The following is a 23837-nucleotide window of genomic DNA, read 5'->3' on the forward strand; positions in this document are numbered from 1 at the left end:
GGAAATTTCATGTTTCCATTGAAACCCACCTGGAGTAAACAGGAACATAGGTTTGCTGTTACTTTAGCTCACTTGTTTTTCTTGTGTGTTGTTATGGAGTTACCCCTAGCTTCTAATGGTAGAATAATCTCAGGTAAAATTCAGTGAAATTAATGTATTTTCAATTTTTGGAAAATTGCTCTTAGTGACCAGTTTTAATGTCTTTTCCTAAAGTATTGCCTTTGTGTGTGTGATGATCCCAATACCAAAGCACCAAATGTACTCCTGTGGGAGATATAGCTAAGGCAAATCTCAAACCGCCTAAGTAATTGCTAGCAATTTGCCATCAGATAAACATAAGAAAATGCTATATTATAGTACTAGTGAACCTATTGTCACTCTTCCTTTGTCTCTCTAATGCTGGTGTTTTTTTTAAATACTATTTTGAATATAGAATGATACATTAATTCATCTAAATATACTTTGGAGATAAGAAAGTCAAAACCCAGGAAAATATAAAAATTTACAGAATATTGCATACATCATGAGAACATGAAGATTTAGTTAAGTTTTTCGGTCCCTATCCTAGTTTTTCTTATAGTTTCATATAAAGAGCAATGTTTCTTTTAAAAGAGTGGGTACATGACTAAGAAAAAACAACACTCACTTGAGAAGATATTGGTAACCCCATGTTCATAATAGCATCTATATATATAAAAGGCTAATTTGCTAAGTGTCCGACCTCACTGGTCATTTACAGAGAACCCGCACCATGGAGCTGGTGCCAACAAAGCAACACTCAGCTTCCCTCAAGTGGGACACAGGCTCTGCCACCACCCTGGAGCGACAGCCCACTAAATCGCAGCTGATGCTACCAAGATCCCATGGTGTAAAATGTGGCCACAGCCCAGCCCAGCCCAGAAATGGTGGCTGTGGGTGCCGGGTAATGACATCACATAGCAACGCCCAGCTTCCTCTCCCTAGTGACAACTAGCCTCCTTGCAGTTTCTTCAGCCCAGGAACACGACTTGCTTTATAGCCAGGTGCAAACATTTCAAACTTTAACCAAATGTCTGTGATGCATTTTCCCGTGCCTCATTTCAGTTGACCTTCACAGAAGTCCTGGAGTAGGTAGATAGGAGACTTGGTGGAATCCTATTTTCTTTTCATTAGCCTGAAAACAGATATTTAGAAAGCTTAGAAACTTAATCCGACTGAAAAGAAGTAAGAAATGGTGGACTTTGAAAATGACTGCTGGTTTTCTCACTGTGCAGAATATAGTCAAACACTGCTGCAGTTAAATATTTTACCCTTTCTTCTCTCTGAGTGATCTACAATAATAATCTGCTTTGTGTTGATATTTACTGCTGTGTTGCTGACAATTATCTGAAAGAGAAGTTGGGGTGCTTCACTGGGCTGGAAAAAGTTTAGCTAAATCAGAAAACAGGTCTAATTAAGCAAGTTTATCAATATATATGAAGCTCTAGCTGGTGCCAATTGCAAGCATGTGTTTCGATCTGTCATTGTCGATCATGAATTTGGTTGACACTTCTATTATAGAGAAAGGGGAAATAGTGATATTAAAATATTTCTTTTAATTAATTTTCTTTCAATGTGCACAAGTCTGTGCACTGGCCCACTAGTTACTAATGATAGCCAAGACGTGGAAACAACCTATATACTCATCAATAGATGAATGGATAAAGAAAATGTGATATACATACAATGGCATATTATGCAGCCATAAAAAAGAATGAAACCCCCAAACACCAATCAGAATAATATATGCACTCCTATATTCATAACAGTGTTATTTACAACAGCTAAGATCTGGAAACTACCTAAGTTCCCATCAGTAGATGAATGGATAAAAAAGCTGTGGTACAGTTACACAATGGAATACTATGCAGCAATAAAAAGGAAGATCTTCTATCCTTTGAGACAGCATGGATAGATCTTTAGATTATTATTTTGAGTGAAATAAGCCAGTCAGAGAAAGACAAATATCACAAGATCTCATTTATCTGTGGAATCTATTGAACAAAATAAACTGACGAATAAAACATAGTAAAAAATGTGGAAGTATGGAACAGAATGATGAATCTCAGATGGAAGAGGATCAGGGGGTTGGGATGAGATTAACCAAAGAATTTATATGCATATATGCATAACTCATGGACTCAGACAATAGTGCAGTGAAGACCTGGGGTGGGGTGGAAGCCAGGTGGAGGGGGGTAATTAGGGTAAAGTGGGAGACATCTGTAATATTCTCAACAATAAAGACTTTTTTTATAAGTAGGAAGTTTGCACAGAAATCAGTCAAGGGGTAGTTTTTAATGGCATGATGATGAGATCTTTACATTGATTTTTAAATTGAATTTATTGGGGTGACATTGCTTAATTAAATGATACAGATTTCAGGTATACAATTCTATAACACATCATCTGTATATTGTGTTGTGTTTGTTTACCACCCCAAGTCAAGTCTCCTCCCATCAACATTTATCTCTCCTTGACCCTCTTCTACCTCTCCCACACACCCTATACAGTATCTTTCATGATTTTAGGGATCTTGCTTTAGAAGCACAATAACTCTACATGCTCTGATGATTAGAAGATTAGAGTTTTAGAAGTTACACGCATATATATGTGTGTGCATATGCATATGTGTATGTATATATGTGTTATACATATTATATACATAAAATCTGGCCTTGTTCTCCACAGTGGTGCCAGCGGGCAGTGCAGCCAGATGCCACGACCATCCGTGCCAGGCCCAGGCCAACGCAGCTCAGGCCGGTGCTGCCCTGGAGTTAGTGCAGCTCATCAGGCCTGTGGGAGAGTTGGCGAACTGGTTTAATTTTTGTAGAAATAAATATATTTAATATTTTTAATAAAGTACATTAAGTTGGCTAAAGATTTGAACAGTGATTGAGAGGTTCTGTTATGTGATATAGTCTGTGAAAAACAAAATATTTGGGATTATTAAAGGAAATACTTAAGACATAGTAAAATATTTTTTTTGTCTTAAAAATGTGTTCAATAAGTAATGCAAGTAAAATAACCAGCTGAAAATTGCATGTTTTAATGTGTTATTTCATTCTTATGTTTTTTAAAGTATATTACATTAAGTACACTTTGTACATTATATTAAGGTTAAGGACCTAAATGAAAAACCTTGTATAACCTATAACTCTCCAGAAAGCAGATAGAACCTCCATATTTCTTACATAATGGAAACCTGAAAAATAAATGAATACTCTGAAAACCTGAAATTGTATAATAGTTTTCATAACTGGATTAATAGCTAATCTATAATAGTATAAACATCATGTACAATTACCTTAAGTTATTAAAATAGATTTTAGCATTGCTTAATATCCAACCATAAAGCAATGACAACTATTGAAATTGTGTTTAGAATACAGTTTCAGTTTATTTCACAGATACACAGAGAATCATTTTAACTCATTGAAAGTGGAATACTAATGTAAATACTATTTTGTTCTATGTTTTATTTCATTGAACATAAATTATTGTTAATAACCAAGGGCATTTCAGTTTTCTTAACACATTTTGTTAATAACTGTGGGTGTTTTATTTTTTTAATTAATTAGTATATTCCAGTGGTCGGCAAACTGCGGCTCATGAGCCACATGCGGCTCTTTGGCCCCTTGAGTTTTTAGCAAAGGCCAGCTTAGGAGTACCCTAATTAAGTTAATAACAATGTACCTACCTATATAGTTTAAGTTTTAAAAATTTGGCTCTCAAAAGAAATTTCAGTCATTGTACTGTTGATATTTGGCTCTGTTGACTAATGAGTTTGCCGACCACTGGTATATTCTATGAAAATGTAAGGTGAGATAAATGATGAACAAAAAGATAGATACAGAGACAGTAAAGCATCAAACGGACTGTCAAATTACAGTAGGAGGATTAGGGAGGGGTGGGGGAGATAGGGGATCTACCAAAGGACTTGTGTGCATGCGTATGGGCACAACCAATGGACACAAAACTCTGGGGGGTGAGGGCAGGTATGGGAGTGGGGTGGAGGGGGCAATGGTAAGATATGTACACATATAATCCTACCTAATAAAAGAGTAATATGCAAATTGACCACACCTTCGCTATGCCCAAGCCACACCCACCAGCCAATCAGAGAAAATATGCAAATTAATCCAACCAAGATGGAGGTTAATTTTCATATCAAGATAGCATAGAAAGAAGCCAAGCTTGCAGAAGGGAGCGAAGCTGCGGAGAAGCAAGCAAGCAAGCGGAGCGACGGAGAAGGAAGGGCAGGCAGGGCCGGGGGAGAAGGGAGGAAAGCAGGTGGGGAAGTGACCACAGCAGGAAGCCCTATTGCAGGAATCTTCCTGCAACGGGCCACTAGTACCTTAATAAAAAAATGAAAAAAAAAGTTGTTATTTTCTAGTAGCCATTAGAGTAGGTCAAGATCCTTTACCACCCACTTCATTCATGCAGTTTCTGTATAATTGTCAAGAGCATGTATCTGTTCTCCAGAGTGAGGGCAAGAAGGGAAACATGTGAAGAATAAGAAGTGCAATATAAATCTAGAACTGCTGCCCTGTCCGGGTGGTTCAGTTGGTTGAAGTGTCCTCCCATGTACCACATGGTCACAGGCACACACCTAGATTGAGGATTCCATGCCTAGTCAGGGCACATATGGATGGCAACCAATTGATGTATCTCTTTCACATGGGTCTCTCTCTCTCTTTCTTCCTTCACCCCTCTCTAAAATCAATTAAAATAATTAAAATAATTTTAAATCTAGAACTACTGATCCTTGGGGCAGAATGATCAGAATTAATGGATCCTAAAAAGTTCTGTACATAAAATAATTCCTTGTCTGATACTTACTCAGCTTAGGCCAAAGGAAGAAGTACAGGTGAATTTTGAGAAGTTGAACATACAGGAATAAAATAAAACAAAGAAAGTTCTTTTTCTTCTTCATTGATAAAAATTCTTTTTTATTTATTTTTATTTTTTGTTAATCCTCAATCAATGAGATATTTCCCATTGATTTTTAGAGAGAGTGGAAGGGAGGAGGAGAGACAAAGAGAAACAACTATGAGAGAGAGACACATCAGTTTGTTGCCTCCCACACTCACCGCAGAGACCATGGCGAGGGATGGAGCTTGCAACCAAAGTATGTGCCCTTGACCAGAATTGAACCTTGGACCTTTCAGTCCAGGGGCTAATGCTCTATCCACTGAGCAAAACCATCTAGTGTCAAAGGCTCCTTTTTATATCAGTCTTGCAGGGGACACAGATGCATTCCTTCAATAATTTTTTAAAAAAAATTTATTGGGTTGACATTGGTTAATAAAATACAGGTCTCAGGTATACAGTTCTACAACACATCTGCTATATATTATATTGTGTGTTTACCATCCCAAGTCAAGTCTCCTTCCATCCCATTTATCCTCCCTTTATCCTCTCCTACACCCTTCACCCCGATCCTCTGGTAATCACCATATTGTTGTTCGTGTCCATGAGTCTTTCCTTCTTTTCTTTGCTTAATTGCTCATCCTCCTCACCCACTCGCAACTCCATCTCCTTTGACAGCTGTTTGTTCTGTGTTCATGAGTCTGTTTCCACTTAGTTGGTTTATTTTGTTCACTAGATTCCACATATAAGTGAAATCATGTGGTATTTGCCTTTCTCTGATTGGCTTGTTTCAATTAGCATAATAATCTCCAGGTCCATCTATGCTGTGTCAAAAGACAATATTATCTTCGTGTGTGTGTGTGTGTGTGTGTGTGTGTGTGTGTGTGTGTGTGTGTGTCTGAGTAGTATTACATTGTGTAAATGCACCACAGCTTTTTTTATCTACTCACCTACTGATGGACACTTGGGCTGCTTCCAAATCTTGGCTATTTGTAAACATTGCTGCAATGAAATTTTTTGAATAGCATCCTGAAAACGATGTAAAATATTTGCATTGTAAATAGCAAAGTAGAAATAATGGTGAACAAGTCAGGTAAGGGCCTTGCATTTGTAGACCTTTGAGTCAGGGCAAAAAAATTTAAATTTATATTATTAATTTATTTACTACTTATTACTTCTAAGTGTTATGATGTAAAATTCATAGTATGATGCCAGAACACAGGAAGAAGATAAAAAAACAACAACACAAAAAACAACAACACACACACACAAAAAAAACCCCACCTAACTTAAACCACTAAAACTCCCTTGTGACTGAGCAAGTTTATTAAACTCATTGTTTTGAAAAAATGGAGCTTTATGGAGGATAATTTTAATGGGCATGGAGGGAGATGAGACTATGCCCATATTTCTCTGGGAGATACCTCATTAATTGAGAGAGTGGTATAAAAAGATCCTCTTTGCAAAACAGTAGAGTAAACCTATTACTACTCTTCCTAAATAAGAAGAGATTAAGATTGGTAATCACTGTATCTTACACTTAATTTAGACACAAAGATAGATAAAGAAATAGGAAGAATTGTGCTGGTGAGTGTATAGGACACTTATCAAAGTACCTGAACTTTAGCTCTCAAGATCTCTAAATAAAAATTTTTGGGTGAACATGCTTTCATCCAGAACATAACTTAGTGCCAACTGCTTTTCTCAGGGCACCTTTCACATCCTTATTCCTTAAACTGTAGATCAGTGGGTTTAACATGTGAATGACAACTGTGTAAAAAACAGAAGCTACCTTTTCTGTGTCAGTGGAGTAACTGGAGTTGGGTCTGAAATACATGAAAAAGAGTGTACCAAAAAATATCCCCACAGTGGTTAAGTGAGAGGCACAGGTAGAAAAGGCTTTGTGTTTGCCCTCTGCTGAGTTCATTCTAAGGATGGTAGTTATGATGTAGCTGTAGGAGAGGAGGACAGTGATGATGCTGGACCCCACAACACAGCTACAGGAAATGGTTGTTGCTATTTCAATGATGTTTGTATTCAAGGAGGAGAGAGCTAATAAAGGTGGGATGTCACAGAAAAAGTGATTGATGATGTTGGAATTGCACAGTGATAATGGAAAAGTGCAAGAGGTGAAGATTGTTACATCCATCAAACCTCCAATGTAGGCAATGGCCACGAGCCGGAAGCACACTCTCCTGGACATGGCACTTGTATAAAGAAGTGGATTACAAATGGCTACATAACGGTCATATGCCATGACAGACAGCATGATACACTCCACAGCTGCAAAGAACCCAAAAAGAAACATCTGAAGAAAGCATAAATTATATGGAATCCTTTTTTGCTCAGATAAGAAATCAGCTAGCATCTTGGGAGCGACAGTGGAGGAGTAGCAGACATCACAGAAAGACAGGTTGCTCAGGAAATAATACATGGGCGTGTGGAGTCTGGGGTCCATGTTGATCAGCAGGATCATCCCTAGGTTGGCGATCATGGTGATGCCATAAACCAGCAGGAAGAGCACAAAGAGCCCCCGCTGCACATCCTGTCTGCCAGAAAGTCCTAAGAGTATGAAGTCAGTAAACACAGTGCAGTTCTCAGCAGCCATCACTCAGGTCTGGAAACCCCTTCGTGTTAGAGAAGGAAGTGGAAGTGGGGTTGACATCATATTACCATTTTATCAGTAACTAGAAAAAGAGATAAACATTTTGCTAAGTATGCTTTAGGTAAAATGACTCTCCTTGAAATACACCCAATTTATTACAAATTGTTGAAGTGATTATGCTAATAATATTGCCTACATTTGTATTGCACTGGATAGAGTTTGCAGTGCACTTTCATTCAAAATCAATCATGCTATTTTCACACCAACCTATTTAGTACTTATGATAATTTTTACTATTTCTATCTTATATTAAGAAATGGATGTCCTCAGTGTTCTGTATAGGCAATAGTTCTAAAAATTATTTGGTCCAGATAACCCACATATTCTGACAAGATTGTTTTTCTTTTTAGTGTTGTAGAACTATTCTATGCTGTAATGGAGAAGTGTAGTTAGTAAGAGGTTCAGGTAATGAATATATTTCTTTGTTATTTCTTCGTTAATCCAATTGTGAAGCAGGCAGAGTGATTACAGGTTCCTAGATATAACATTCCTCCAATACCCCATCAGCCCCTCAGGTCCTATTCAGCCTTAACCAACAAGGGATAGAAATGGTCTGTGATCCAGGACCCATTGGAGCAGTGATGTTGGTGCTTGCTGGAGTAGTTTTGGAGGGACCCCGAGAACATTATGTTAGGGTTCACAGTCAGGAATATGCCAGTGCTATCCATGCCTCTTCTGACAGCAGCTGTTGCTTAGGAAAATGATGGGAAGCTTTTGGGATACTATTAGCACAGGTGACCTAAAAGAAAGAAAAAGAGTATGGAGTACTGTGTGAATCCTTCAACTCTAATTACTGGAACCCACATAATCTATTATTCACCAATAGATCAGATCTCTAAGACATTTAAAAATACTGGTGCACAATCCCATTATTCTAGAAAGATTCATATCTAATCTATACCCTCACACCAATTCCATAGAAATTATAATTTTGTTTTATTGTTTTCATTGACTCATATTTCACATGAAGATCTCAAAATTCAGCCTCCTTTGGTGGTGTTGTTGATTTTTGGGAGGCCAATGGAATTCTACACCCCACTGCCATATTTTACCCAATCAGTCATGTTGTATATAATATGTGTGACCTCCTTAGTTCTGTGGGAATATAAAGTGGAGCTGAGGGTATATAAATGTGAGAAAAAGAATATATGAATAAGGATCTAGTGATCAATGTGCAGGATTCCAAACCTTTGGTCTTAAGTTCTCTAGATACGTCATCAAGAAATGTTTTCCATGTAAAATTGAATCTATTTCAGTAAATGTATAAAAATATAAGTTAGAATTTAAAAATAATTAAAAATGTGCTATCACCTCCCCAATGCATGCTGACATTTCATGTGATTATATCTACGTGCATGTGTTTAAATTAAATAAATAAACTATATCTGTATCTACATGGCTTTCCTGATATCATTGGTGTCCTTAAGCCTAATACTAAGTGAACAACTGCCTAGTTATAAAGTCTTTCTTCAGAAAATGGTTGTCTGATCCTGAGAGATGGCCATTGTCATAAAGTGCATGACAGTGCTACCAAGGAAACCATGTTTAGTTCAGGCTCCCTGTTGCAGGAACAGGAAAAGAAGGCTCAGTAGGTGGCCCAAAATACCTCTGTACTATAAGCAAAGTAGTGTTTTAACAACATAAAAAATAATGATTTAATTAAACATTCTGTGAATCTAGTATGCTTTGTTAATTTCAAAAGCATATCTTGAAACCATATTGTCTAAAACAAACTGCTAAAGATTTAAAAATGGATTCCTATAGTTGCCTACAATCTGATAGTAGATAATCCTTGCTTTTATACAACCACTTAAATTTATACATATATATTTATACTTTTTGAAGTCATATACTTATTTTTTTTGTATTCCCTACACTATTATTTACTATTGGATTTTTTGCATTACCTTTGTGTTAATAAATTGATAGGCAAGTAGTATTTAGGGCGCATATACTGGCTACTTATTTTCTCTGCATTAAACATGCTTTTATATGACTCATTTTGAATTCATTCAACTAATTTATTGAAATAATTTCAATGAATTAGCATTGCCAGGGCAAAGCATATTCAAAATTTATATTTTGATTAAAAACTAGCTTTCCCCCTAATTTTAGATACCCCTCATCAATCTGTCTCCCAGTGTTCAGTTCTGAGAGTTAACACTGTACCACACTGTTCAAAACTGAAAAACTTTAGATGTCAGTGTTTTAATTCTGTGACAGTGTGATATTGCAGTTAAATTATTCTGTCATTGTTTAGCACAATCATCATAAATGCTTAATCCTTGACCATCATTTGTATTATTTTATTTTATTTTTTCCAGTTTTCTTGGATTATAGTCTCTCTGTTACTGGTTTCTAAGAGCTTGTTTAAGACTAAAGATGTTTACCATTTCTCATGCTTTGCAGATGAAATACCCTATTTTTGCTATTATTTTACTGTAGTGTTTTACTTTCTGGTTGAACGAAAGTTGTGCATTAAATATAATCATGTTCCATTTTTTTTAAAGCAAATGATTTTTCAGAATGAACACATCCCGACACTAAACTCTGAACTAAAAAAAGAACATAAGCATTTCAGAGACTGTCTAATGCTTTAGCATTAATAGATGTCCAATGTGGTAGATTTTCACTAAAGAAAAAAACTCTAGTTTTATCACTGACAATGGTACTGCATATGTTAGTAAATGACAAAAATTATCTTTTTTATTTTATTATTTTATGTTTATTTTTGACACTATTACAGATGTCCGCATCCCTCCTGCTCCCCTTGCTCACCTAAATGAAACTTTTTATGCTACTGTTGCCGTGTGTGGCATCATAGCGTTTACTGAAACCTGAAACACCTTTTGCAGAAGGATTCTATCATGCACCTTCCCTGGTTTGTGGAAGCACTTAGAACCCATTTGTATGACTGGTCTTTGCCAAAAGGACAAATTCCCTTTCAAACCAAAGAGATGTGATGAGAAGAAGTATAAACAAAATAAAATGTGGAAATTGACCTATCTTTTTATTTTAAGCTGTCTGTTCCATCTAAATAAAAATAGGTACAGAAAAAATAAAAAATAAATGTTCTTGAGATATATAGGATTCTGTCTTATTTCTATGAAAATCAGTCTATTCATGTGTGTCTATTGATATATGAAAATTTGAATGTGGGCAGTGAGTGGTCTAATTTTTATTTTTTTTAATAGGCAAAAACTATGGCATGGATACTTTTAATATGTTATCTCTATTATTATTTGCAAAACACAAGAGCAAATGTACAGTGATATCTCTTGTACAGTGATAAAAGGTACTGGTTTACTTATGAACCTTTATTAAAATATAAATAAAATATTTAAGTTTCTTATACCAGTGAAAAATGAGGTCAGACAAATTCACACAGGTCTAACAAAGAAATATAATTGGCCATTAGAAGGAAGAATTTATTTAACTGAGTATGCAGATATAAAATGATTCATTAGCCAAATTTCCAAACTGGATTCTTCATTTTTCCAAAAGTAAGGTTTTTCTTTGCCCTACATTCTTTACATTAAGCCATTTAGAAACCTACCTGAAATGAGCAGTTCTTTCTGTCCTCATCTGTGGTACATCAACAATAGGCAGATTGCATTTTATTTCTACCTCGTGACTGTTGGGACAAATCTCTAAGCCTCTGCCTCCACTCTTCTGTGCTGTGAGAACATGATTAATTAGATTCTGCTTCTGTGTTTTCCCCTGTGAATGCTGCAACAACTTCAGCAAGGCTCAACTTTAATTCTTCACTCTCTTGACTAAATTGGTCAGTGTCAAACATTTACCAGACTATTTCAATGCTGTGCTTCTTGGCCTCCATGGGTCTACATTCTCCTCCAGTGAAAGCAGATGTCTAATGAAATTAGGTTTTCATTGTTTAGCCTGTTTCTTCCACTTCTGAAACATCTCTTTCACTTCTCACTTAGAAATATGGCAATCTCACATATTGCTATTTTCATTAGTCATTGTCAGATTCTTTTCCACAAGTACACATCAGCTGCCCTCATTGCAATGATTTTTTTTTTTTTTTTTTTTACTGTGTAGGGGTGGGAAACGATTTCCTTTTTCTCTTCTGTTTTCTTTGACTGGCCTAATAGGAAATTGGCATGACACAAATTAACAGGAGAAAGCCAAATTGAATTTTGCATGTAGAGGAGACCCATACCAAATGTGAGACTCAAAGAGGTGACCAAAGGATGCAGTTTATGTACCTTTTAGACAAGAAAACAACAAATATGTGAAAAATTGAGGAATTGACAAGACAAAGGGGTTTAAGGTTGGGAGACTGAAGAAGTAACAAGTTTTATTTTATACAACCTTCTTAGCTCTAAATTCCCTATCTCTTGTGTTAAGAAAGCAAATATAAATTGTTGTAAATTGAACACCAATGTGAATACTACTTTGTTATTTTAAAAAAATTTAAATATATACATTTATTAATAATTATTCCCTTACAACTTAAACTTTATAAACTGGGCAGTTTAGTTTTATTTCTATGATTTTAACTAATACAAAGCTATGGACACTTCAAGGGAGATGGAGTCCTTTCTCCCAGTGACATTAGAGAATGCCCTGCTCCTTTATCCCCAACCTTCGTTTATGTAGCTTCTGTAGAGTTGTCAGTAGGACCATATCTGTTCATCAGAATGAGGGAAAGAAGGGAAATCCACAGGCTGATGGGAAGACTCTGAAGTGCAATGTAAATCTAGAGCTGCTGATCCTGGGGATGTCTGCTGGTATAATTGGGGCAGAGTGAGGAAAAATAGAGGATCTGAGAAGTTCTTGACATGAAATGATCCCTGCCCCTGATACTTACTCAGCTGAGGCCAAATGAAGCAGTAGAGATGAATCTCTGTAAGATGACATACTAGAATCAAATAAAACAAATTGAGATTTTAAAAAAAAATTTACAAAATCTCTAAAATAAAATAAAAAGGATTTTTTTGGGGGGATGAATATACTAAGGCTCAAATGCATCAATTTTGTAGGGGACAGTCATTCATTTATTCAATATATGTTTTAAAATGTCATGCGGGAGCAAAGTAGAAATATTGTGAACAAGGCAGAAAAGGGACATGTATTTATGGACTATGAGTTTGAGCAGCAGCTTTTTAAATTTTTCTTATTCATTTTTTACTACTTATATATTTCTGTGATGATGGAATATTTATTGGCTAATCCTGGTACATGGGAAGGATACAAACATACCTCATATAATCCACTAATACTATATTCTACCTGAGCAAATTTATTAAACTCATTAACAAAATTGAATCATAATAAGAATCATTTGAATTGACATGGGTTGAGAGGTTATGATATTTCACTGGGGCATACCCATGAACAGAGAAAAGGTGTATAAAAAGAACTTTTTGCAAATGAATTTATTAATTCTCTCTCTAGTTTGGAAAGCAGATTAAGGTCAATTATGACTACCTTGTACATTTTGTTTAGGCATAATAATAATTAATGAGTACTCTGAAAACCTGAAATTGTATATTGTTTTCCATAACTGGATTAATAGTTAATCAATAATAGTATAAACCTCATGTACAATTACCTTAAGTTATTAAAATAGATTTTAGCATTGCTTAACATCCAACCACTAAGTAATGACTACCATCAAAATTGTGTTCAGGACACAGTTTCAATTTATTTCACAGATACACAGAGAACCAATTTAAGTCATTGCAAATAGAATAGCAATGTAAATACTATTTGTTCTTCATTTTATTTCATTGAACATAAATTTTTGTTAATAACTCTGGATATTTCATTTCCTTTTTAAAAAATTAATTAGTATAATGCCATGAACATGTAAAGGGAGATAAGGTTCTCTTTTCTAGTAGCCATTAGAGAAGGTCAAGGTCCCATTTCCCCAACTTCATTCATGCAGTTTCTGTATAGTTGTCAAGAACATGTATCTGTTCTCCAAAGTGAGGGCAAGAAGGAAAAGCCACAGTCTGATGTCAAGACTATGAAGTGCAATATAAATCTAGAGTTGCTTCCTTACTGGTGTTGCTCAGTTGGTTGGAACATAGTCCTGTGCATCAGAAGGTTGCCAGGTTTAATTTCCCATCAGGGCACACACCTAGGTTGTGGGTTCCTCCTTGGTCAAAGTGCCTATGGGAGACAACCAATGGATGTATCCCTCTCACATTGATGTTCCTCTCTCTCTCTCTTTCTCTCCCCCCTCTTTAAAATAAATTAAAATAAAAAAGTTTAATCTAGAACTGCTGATCCTGCTGATCCCTGTGACAGAATGTTTAGAAATGAAGGATTCAAGAAGTTCTCTACATCAAATGATCCCGGTCACTGATACACAGCTTGGGCCAAAAGAAAAAGTACAGGTGGATTTTGTGTAAGATGAACATACAAGAATTAAATTAAGCAAAGAAAGGTTTTTTTCCTTCTTCATTGATAAAGGTTCCTTTTTATATCAGTCTAGCAGGGGAACACACGTTCATTCAATCAATTTTTAATTGAATTTATTAGGTTGACATTGGTTAATAAAATACAGGTTCCAGGTATACAATTCTATAAAACATCATCTGTACATTGTATTGTGTGCTTACCACCCCAAGTCAAGTCTCTTTCCATCACCATTTATCTCCCCTTTACCTTCTCCTCCCGCCCTCCACCCCTCTTCCCTCTGGTAATCACAACACTGTTGTCTGTGTCCAGGAGTCTTTTTTTTTTCTTTTGCTCAATCCCTAACTCTTCTGATCTAGCCCCCAACTTTCTCCCCTCTGACACCTGTCAGTCTTCTCTGTATCCATGAGTCTGTCTCCGTTAGTTTATTTTGTTCACTAGATTCCACATATAAGTGAAATCATATGGTACTTGTCTTTCTCTGAATGGCTTATTTCACTTAGCATAATAATCTTCAGGTCCATCTATGCTGTTGCAAAGGTAACATTGATTTTTTTTTTGTGGCTGAGTAGCATTACATTGTATAAATGTACCACCACTTTTTTATCCACTCATCTACTGATGGGCACTTGGGCTGCTTCCAAGTCTTGGCTATTGTAAATATTGCTGCAATGAATGTTTTTGAATGGCATCCTGAAAATGAGCATTGTAAATAGAAAAGTAGAAATAATGGTGAACAAGACATGCAAAGGCCTTTTATTTATGGAACTTAGAGTTAGGCAGGATGATTTAATTTATTCTTATTATTTACTACTTATTACTTCTAGGTGTTATGATATAAAACTTATAGTATGATGCTAGTCCATATTAAGAAGCCAAAAATGAGCTAAATTAAACTGCCAAAACTCCCTCTGGTTTCGCAAGTTTATTAAACTCATTGTGTGTTTTTTTTTAAATGGAACTTTAAGGAGGATAAATTTAATTGAGATGGGGAGAGATGTGACTATGCCAATATTTCTCTGGGACATACCCATGAATGGAGAGAGTGGTATAAAAAGACCCTCTTTGCAAAACAATATAATAAAACTATTGCTCCTCTTCCTTAGTATGAAAAGATTAAGCGTTAAATCACATGATCTCACTCATTTATGGAATATAATGAACAACATAAACTGATGAACAAAAACAGATCCAGAGACAGAGAAGCATCGATCTGACTGTCAAACCTCAGAGGGAAGGCAGGGGAGGGTAGGGGTAAGGAGGAGAGATCAACCAAAGGACTTGTATGCATGCATATAAGCCTAACCAATGGACACAGACACCAGGGAGGTGAGAGCATCAGTGGGGGTAAGGTGGGGGGGGCAATGAGGGGATAAGGACACATAATACCTTAATCAATAAAGAAAAAAATTTAAAAAAGAGTGTTTCCTATACTTAATTTAGACACAAAGATAGATAAAGAAATATCCAGAATTGTACTGGTGAGACTATAGGACACTGTCAAAGTACCTGAACTTGAGCTCTCAACATCTCTGAATAAAAACTCTTTGCGTTAACATGCTTTCACCTAGAACATAACTTAGTGCCTAGTGCTTTTCTCAGGGCACCTTTCACATCCTTATTCCTTAAGCTGTAGATCAGTGGGTTTAACATGGGGATGACAACTGTGTAAAAAACAGAAGCCACTTTGTCCGTGTCCATGGAGTAACTGGAGTTGGGTCTGAAATACATGAAAAAGAGTGTACCAAAAAATATCGCCACAGCGGTTAGGTGGGAGGCACAGGTAGAGAAGGCTTTGCGTCTGCCCTCTGCTGAGTTCATTCTAAGGATGGTAGTTATGACGTAGCTGTAGGAGAGGAGGACAGTGATGATGCTGGACCCCACAACACAGCTACAGGAAATGGTCAACACTATTTCAATGATGGTTGTATCTGAGGAGGAGAGGGTGAGTAAGGGTGGGATGTCACAGAAAAAGTGATTGATGACATTGGAATTGCAGAATGACAATGGAAAAGTGCAAGAGGTGAAGATTGTCATATCCATTAAACCTGCAATGTAGGCAATGGCCACGAGCCGGAAGCACACTCTCCTGGACATGGCACTTGTATAAAGAAGTGGATTACAAATGGCTACATAACGGTCATATGCCATGACAGACAGCATGACACATTCCACAGCTGCAAAGAACCCAAAAAGAAACATCTGAAGAAAGCATACATTGTATGGAATCGTTTTTTGTTCATATAAGAAATCAACCAGCATCTTGGGAGCGACAGTGGAGGAGTAGCAGATGTCACAGAAAGACAGGTTGCTCAGGAAATAATACATGGGCGTGTGGAGCCTGGGGTCTATGTTGATCAGCAGGATCATCCCTAGGTTGGCGATCACGGTGATGCCATAAACCAGCAGGAAGAGCACAAAGAGCCCCCACTGCACATCCTGTCTGCCGGAAAGTCCTAAGAGTATGAAGTCAGTAAACACAGTGCAGTTCTCAGCAGCCATCACTCAGATCTGGAAACCCTGGCTGTGGAGGAATGAAATGGATGTGGAGAGTTAACATCATCTATCTTAATGGTTAAGTGACTGATTCTTTCTATTATTTAGTAATTAGAAAAAGAAGTAAACAATGCTAGGACTTCATGAGGAAACCTGACTCTTTGGAAGTATATGCAATCTAACATAAATCAGTAAATGGTAATGATAATATCTCTTACATTTCTGTAGCACTTCAGAGCGAGTTTATGGCACGTTTTTATGTTTAATCATGCTATTTCCATACTAACATAAATTAAATAGTATTATGGTAATTTTTGTTAATCCTGTGTTATAGATTAGGAAATTGATGTTTTCATAGTGGAGACAATAGTTTGTAAATTAATTGGTTCAGTTATCCACAACTTCTGACAAGATTGTTGCTGTTTTTCAGTATTATTATATCCTTTAATAGAGAAACATAGTTAAGTGAGAGGTACAAATAATGAATATATTGCTTTATTTTTCCCTCATCATTTACTTGTGAGGTAGGCAGAGATATGGTGGACTTCTGGATATAACATTGTCCCATGTCCTTTCCTGTCTCAATGAACAGGGATAGAGATGGTCTGTGATTCAGGACCCAGTGGAGCAGCAAGGGTGGTGGTTGCTGGAGAAGATGCTGGCAGGGTCTCCATGAGTGATCATTAGAGTGGTATGTGCCAGGGCTAACTTTGCTTGCTCGGCAGCTTCTTTTCAGCAGAGATTATAATGAATATTTGGGACCTGATCATAGGCATGCTGGTAGCAAGGATGACAGAGACATAAGGAAGGCCTGATATATTTCTATGTGAATTACTTTCCTCTAATCAACTCAAGTCCACATGATTTATCCACCAACGGAACAGATGTGTCAGATACATGATAAAAGTCCTCATATGTCCATAGTCTGATAACCTCAGAGAGAAACCATGTCTGAACTGTGCCACCATTTCTCTAAGAATTGAAGTATTTTTTATTGTTTACTTGGATCCCTAATTTTCTTGAATATCTGTGAAATACGCCTCTCTTTGCTTTAAAATAATTGATCATAGGAAGGCCAATTGAATTCTACATCCTACAATTATATTTTATCCAAGCAATTATGTTATATATAATGTCACACATGACCACTCCTGTTCTGTGAGAATACAATGAAAGTGGAGTTGAAGGTAGAACAGAACAGGAAAATCTGAATAATGATCTAGTGATCAGGTGCAGTTCTCCAAACCCTTGGTGTAAACTCCTTTCAATATCTGCCCCTGTAGACACATCTTTAAAAAATATGCTTTCCTGCCCTAACTGGTTTGGCTCAGTGGATAGAGTATTGGCCCGGGGACTCAAGGGTTCCAGGTTTGATTCCGGTCAAGGGCATGTACCTTGGTTGCGGGCACACACCCAGTAGGGAGTGTGCAGGAGGCAGCTGTTCGATGTCTCTTTCTCATTGATGTTTCTAACTCTCTTTCCCTCTCCCTTCCTCTCTATAAAAAAATAAATAAAATATATATATTTTAAAAATATGCTTTCCTTAAAAAAAAGAAAACATTTTTAAAAATATAAAAAGTACAGGTAAGAGATTAAAACTAAATAATTCCTACGACCTCCATAATCCATACTTGCATTTCGTTGTAGTCCCTGCCATTTGTGAATGTGCCTTTAAAATAGACTGAAAATCAATCAAAATAAAAGTAATCAAAATAAAAGTTTGTGTAATATTTCACACCCTCTTTAGGTTTTATGCCATGCTTTCAGTCAATAAAGAAAAAAACATGAAAGAAATATAAAATATAAATTAGAAAAATAACAATAAATGGCAGCACCTGTCTCAGAACACCAGCTTCTCTGTTCCATCTGGTCCGTGTGCAGGAGGGCTCAGCACTGTCTCCTCAATGACCTGGGTTATATCACCATCTCTGTGTCTCATCACTGGGTATTGAACACGTCGTCTCTCAGGAATAAGAGCTTGATATAATTATAGGTTTTATCATTGGTTATTTTCTACAGGCTGGGTGACTGAGAAAGAAATACAGCCCTTTAAAAAGTATGTTAGGTGGTTTAAAAAGCCACCTAAATGATTTCCACCAGGAAAACGCAAGAGAGTGCTGTATGTGTGGGATCCAAGAGCTTAGCTACCAGTCTCTGCTTCTCTGGAGTATATTTGGAGGAGGCGGGGGTCATCCTTGGCCCCCTTCTGATTCCCTTCCATACTTTGCCCTCAGGTGCTCCCTCTCCAGGGATGGCAATTTCCTCAGGCTACTCTTCCTTTAGGCAGGATCTGCTTTACCTTTATAAACATGGAAGCCCTCTGGACCTGTATTCTAACTCCCAGTCCCCATTAAATTTGGAGCCTGGGTAGCAATATATTCCTGAAAATTGGATAATTTCAATTCCTTCCCAATGGGTTTGTGTTCTAATAGAAAGACTTTCTTTAACTATGGGTGAGGGGGAAGAGTTAAGGTAGAATTTAAGGCATCAGAGACAAACAAGTGAGAAAAATATCCTGTACCTACATGGCTTTCCTGATATCACTGGTGCCCCGAAATGTACTACTGCATAGATAACTGTCTACTTATAATCTTCTCCTTCCAGATAATGGTTGCCTGCCCGGGAGACACAGACCATTATCATATAAGTCCAGTGCATGACAATGCTACCAAGGACAACCAGGTTTTGTAATGCTTCCTGTTGCAGGAAATAGAAAAAGCAGGGACTGTGGGTTGCTAACACATCTCATATATATGAGCAAGGTAGTACTTTGTGGTAATAAAAGATATTCACTTAATGAAATATTCTATGGAAGTTGCATGCTTTATTAATTTTATAAGAATATTTTGAAAACGTGTGTATATGAAACTGTTAGAGATTTAAAAGTTAATAATGAAATTCTGCAGTTATCTACAATATTATAGTAAATATTCTTTGTTTTTAGAAAACCATTTAAAGTTATATATACATTTTTTTAAGTAAATTTTTGAAAATTAAAATGTTCCCACATCCAAACCCTGAGCAAAAACCAGAAGACCACAAATCTTTCAGAGACTGTCTGTTGATCCCTAGCACAAATCAATGCCAATATGACAAACAGTTTTGTGTGTTTTTATAAAGTATACAGAATTAAAATCATTCTGTTTTTATCCTGTAATAGTAGCTGTATTCTTTTATTGAGTATTATGTTTATGAGATTCCTCCAGGCTGTTGCACATGATGCTATTTTATTCTTTCTCTTTGCTGTGTCATATTCCAATGAATAATCATTCTATACATTTTTTTTTTGGTCAAATCCTAAATAATGCTACATTAATCATTTTTGTATAAGCTTTGGGTGTACATACTTTCTCATCTCTATTGGGCACAAAACTAAAAATGGAATTTTAGGGACAGTCCTAACAAATAATTGCTATCTTGTTTTCCAAAGTTGAACATCAATTCTGACTTCTGTCAGTGAGTGACAGCTATACTTATTTGACATTTAAACAGGAATTTGCTATTAGTATTGTGAATCTTTTTCACTTTAGCTCCTGTTTAGGTGAGTCATGGTACACCAACTACATATAGAAAATGCTTAAGTGGTAAGTTTACAACTAGTTAAAAAAATACCCCAGTGACCAGGACCCAGACCAAAAACCAGAACATTGTCAGAATCACTAAAGCCTTCTACTTTCTCCCTTCTTTTTAGTTCTCTTTAGTTCACATATTAGACTTAGATCTGAAAATGGGAACTCAGATGGAGATAAACTCTGATTTTAGATTCATTTCAATTGTCTTATGGGAAAGTAATGTGCTAGCTAGATGCTATCTTGATACTTCTGGGATTGACACCATCTTTGCTTGGGCTTTAGTCTGATTCAATTGCACTCCTGCCATGTTGATGCTCAAGTTAGTACCTAGTTCATAGGTAAAATCTCAAAAGTCGTGGGTTAATATGGAGATATTATAACTACAACAAGCATCTCCTATTGTTTTTTCCTCTACTTCTATACTTCCCCCTATTGTGACGCAGAATCCCAGAAACGATAGCCCCCTAGAGAACAGAGGAGTCTCATTGTCCTACTTGGGCTTTGCTGGCAATCTGAAATGTTCTCACTCAAAGGCATTTTACAAGGGCACCTTAGCTCTGTAAGTAAATGTGAAATTCAAAATAATTAGAAACAAAATATTATCTTGCTAATAAAGATATTTGTAATTTACAAAGCATTGAAAGTAGCTGCACGGTAAAACATGAAAGAAGTAAAAAGTACAAATTGCTGGTTATGAAATAGTCATGGGCAAGTAAAGTACAGCATAAGGAATATAGTCAATAATCTATACTAATAAAAGGGTAATATGCTAATTAGACTGGGTGACTGGACATCTCTGGACGTCCGACTTCCTTCTGGACAGTTGTGGGGCAACCAGGCTGGCAGGAGGGCAGTTGTGGGGTGACCAGGCTGGCAGGGGGGCCATTGTGGGGCGACCAGGCCAGCAGGGGGCAGTTGTGGGGCAACCAGTCTGGCAGGGTGGCAGTTAGGGGGCGATCATGCAGGCAGGCAGGCAAGTGTTAGGAGCCAGCTGTCCCGGATTGCGAGAGGGGTCCCTGATTGGAGAGGGTGCAGGCCGGGCTGAGCCCCACCGCCCCCCATGCATGAATTTTGTGCACCAGGCCTCTAGTCTATATATATATATATATATATATATATATATATATATATATATATATATATATTGGTAAAAGCCTAAGTGACTGTTATGACAGACTGACTGGAATGACCAGTTGCTATGATGCACACTGAACACCAGGGGGCAGACGCTCAACACAGGAGCTGCCCATAGCCCACAGGCCCTGATCGCTGATAGGGCCTGCCGGCCACCCTCCCAGTCCCTCACCCCGGCCAGCAGACCCTGATCACCTGATTGGGGCCAAGCCCCCCGGGCTGGGACAGGGAACCGGGGATGGGTGGTGGTGGATGTGGCCCTTTTCCCAGGGCGACTGAAGGTTGGCTCCCTCCTCGGAGCTGGTGGCCAACTTCCCAGGTCTCTCCCCTGTTCCTCCCCTCCACCAGCAGGCCCCGATACACCTGCTGCCTGCCCACCTCAGTGGTGGTTGGCCCCTCTCCCTGGCCGGCAGGAACCGGGGATGGGTGGTGGTGGCAGACATGGGTGGCGAGAGAAGGAGGATTGGGGGAGGCAGGAAAACTGATAGGCCCTGATTGCTGGCCAGACCTAGGGACCCCACCCATGCATGAATTTTGTCCACCGGGCCTCTAGTATTGTAGTAACTGTATATGGTGCCAGGACGGTACTATACTTATTGGGGGACTTTGTAAATTATATAAATGTCTAACCAATATACTGTTCACCTGTGCTGGGAACCAATTCCAAGATGTCATAATTACAAGAGTTTCATCAAAAGGTTGGTGAAGCTTGGGGGGCTCAACAAGGGCTGAGCCACATATGTAGTTTACCTGTTGGAATGGCTGGAAAGGCACTTTCCCCAAACCTGAATAGAATTATTGCTTGCTGCCAGACAGCTCAGAGCATCTTAATTTTCATGTTATTGCCTCCTGTTGGCCAAACACCTGAACAGCTGTGGGCTATTCCTAAAACTGACAATGCTTCTGTAAACCCTACCCTTTGAAGTGTATTATCTCCACCTTGCCTTAGGACAAATTGTGTTAATAAATAGCACGGGGTCCTTAGACAAGGAGTAGTCTTTAGTCTTTAGTTGAAGCTCCTCTGACACCCAATGCCTTTCAAAATTATCTTTTGTCCTTGGACTCCTTCTTAATCTATGCATCAACTCCTTTCTCCAGATTGCTGAACCCTTTGTAATGCTAGGACAAGAACCCTGGCACACCTGAAACTAATATAAAATAATATTGAGTGTCAAAAAGAACATAGCTGCACAAATTCATTATGTTTAAAAAACTAGTGACACATATGCATTTCTGCCACATTATTACCACTGAATGTAGTGAGTATTTAGATATGTTTGTTAGTTGCCTAGTTTAGTGACAAAATAATTTTTGAAATTCTCCACTGAATTTTACTGAATGAAACTTTATTTAGCAAAAAATAACATTTCTCCAAGAACATAGCTCTTATTTGCCCTTCTCTATAAAAAGAAATGTGTTCATTCACATCTATTCAAGATATTAATATTTTTAATGTTTTTCTCTTTTGCCAGTTATTTCTTCTCTCTCAAACATTATTTTTATCTATAATAGGCAGGAATGACAAATGCAAGGACTTCTCAATTTCTGTCTCAACTCTTTCCACCTATAATAGTTTCAGGGTTACACAATTTCTGCTTGGAAATTTTCTTGGAATTTTTTGTTATTACACTTTTCTTTTATTCTTAGATTTATATAGTTTCTAAGAGTTGTATTATCTGAGATTCTTTGTGACTCATTAATTACTTGCTTTGCTCCTTAGATTTATTATCAGGGATTTTTATACATCATCTGGCTGTTTTCTTCCAGAGAGAAAGTAATACTACTCTTGCCTTCCTTCATGGAGTGAGTCAGGCCCATATAAATGTGAACAAAATTGACATTTTAAAAAAATGGGAGAAAAGCTTAAAAAACATTGCAAGCTTCACCACATTCTTTTTAAAAGTGTTTTAAAAAATATTTTTGGTAATAATTCTTTATTTTTGAAAGTATTACATATGTCCCCCCTTTTCCCCCATTGACCACCTCCAGCCCTCCCCTGTCAAGCTTCACCACATTATTTTTTTAACTTTGAATGTCTCTGTTCTTGGTGCTGCGTCTCAGGTCCAGGTACTGCAGAGATCTGTTGCCTGCCTATATGAAGGATTCATTAGATAAGCATGAAAGTTTGAAAATAATATAGAGAAATAGCACAAACAACTAACCATTAGGATTTTCTTTATTCACAATGAATATAAATTTATTGTTTGCTTTGTATGATTACATAAATATCTCAGGTTTATTGTAATAAACTGCAAAATTTCAGTAAAACAAAAGAAAAATGATAAAATGATTTACTCTGAGATTTCCATAGTTAACATCGATGATTATATTTTTATTGATCATTTCTAATGTTTATGTATATGTGCATACAAAGTATGTGTGTGATAGGAAATAGTTACTGTGTTTTTATAGGAAATACTTACTTTTATAAACATTTACTTACTTTTCCCTAGTTTCCCTATTCCAACTATCATCTCTAGGAAAATATGTTTAAAAATAATAAAGTGAACATACCCATGACTACTTCTGAGCTCTTCTTTTTATATGCAAACATTTAAATAACAATAGTTGTTTTATCATATTATATGAAAATATTTGATATATATTAGTACATAGCCTAACATTCACTAGTATCTTTATACAAACATCATTTACATTCCTAATGAAAGGTGCTTATAGCTCTAAAAATTAAT

General features: G+C 36.9%; 2 protein-coding genes across 2 annotated transcripts; both read right to left on the reverse strand.

The window, feature by feature from the left end:
- Positions 1-6556: 6556 nt before the first annotated feature.
- On the reverse strand, positions 6557-7495 carry LOC307109714 (olfactory receptor 5J3-like; the record flags this gene model as incomplete). Its single annotated transcript, XM_079788582.1, has 1 exon — positions 6557-7495. The coding sequence occupies one exon, from the start codon at positions 7493-7495 to the stop codon at positions 6557-6559; it is 939 nt and encodes a 312-aa protein (XP_079644708.1).
- An 8010-nt stretch (positions 7496-15505) lies between these two features.
- On the reverse strand, positions 15506-16444 carry LOC307109336 (olfactory receptor 5AP2-like; the record flags this gene model as incomplete). The annotated part of the gene is made up of 1 exon (XM_079788022.1): positions 15506-16444. The coding sequence occupies one exon, from the start codon at positions 16442-16444 to the stop codon at positions 15506-15508; it is 939 nt and encodes a 312-aa protein (XP_079644148.1).
- Positions 16445-23837: the final 7393 nt, after the last annotated feature.

Source organism: Cnephaeus nilssonii (genome assembly GCF_951640355.1).
Source record: "Cnephaeus nilssonii genome assembly, chromosome: 13".
NCBI lineage: Eukaryota > Metazoa > Chordata > Mammalia > Chiroptera > Vespertilionidae > Cnephaeus > Cnephaeus nilssonii.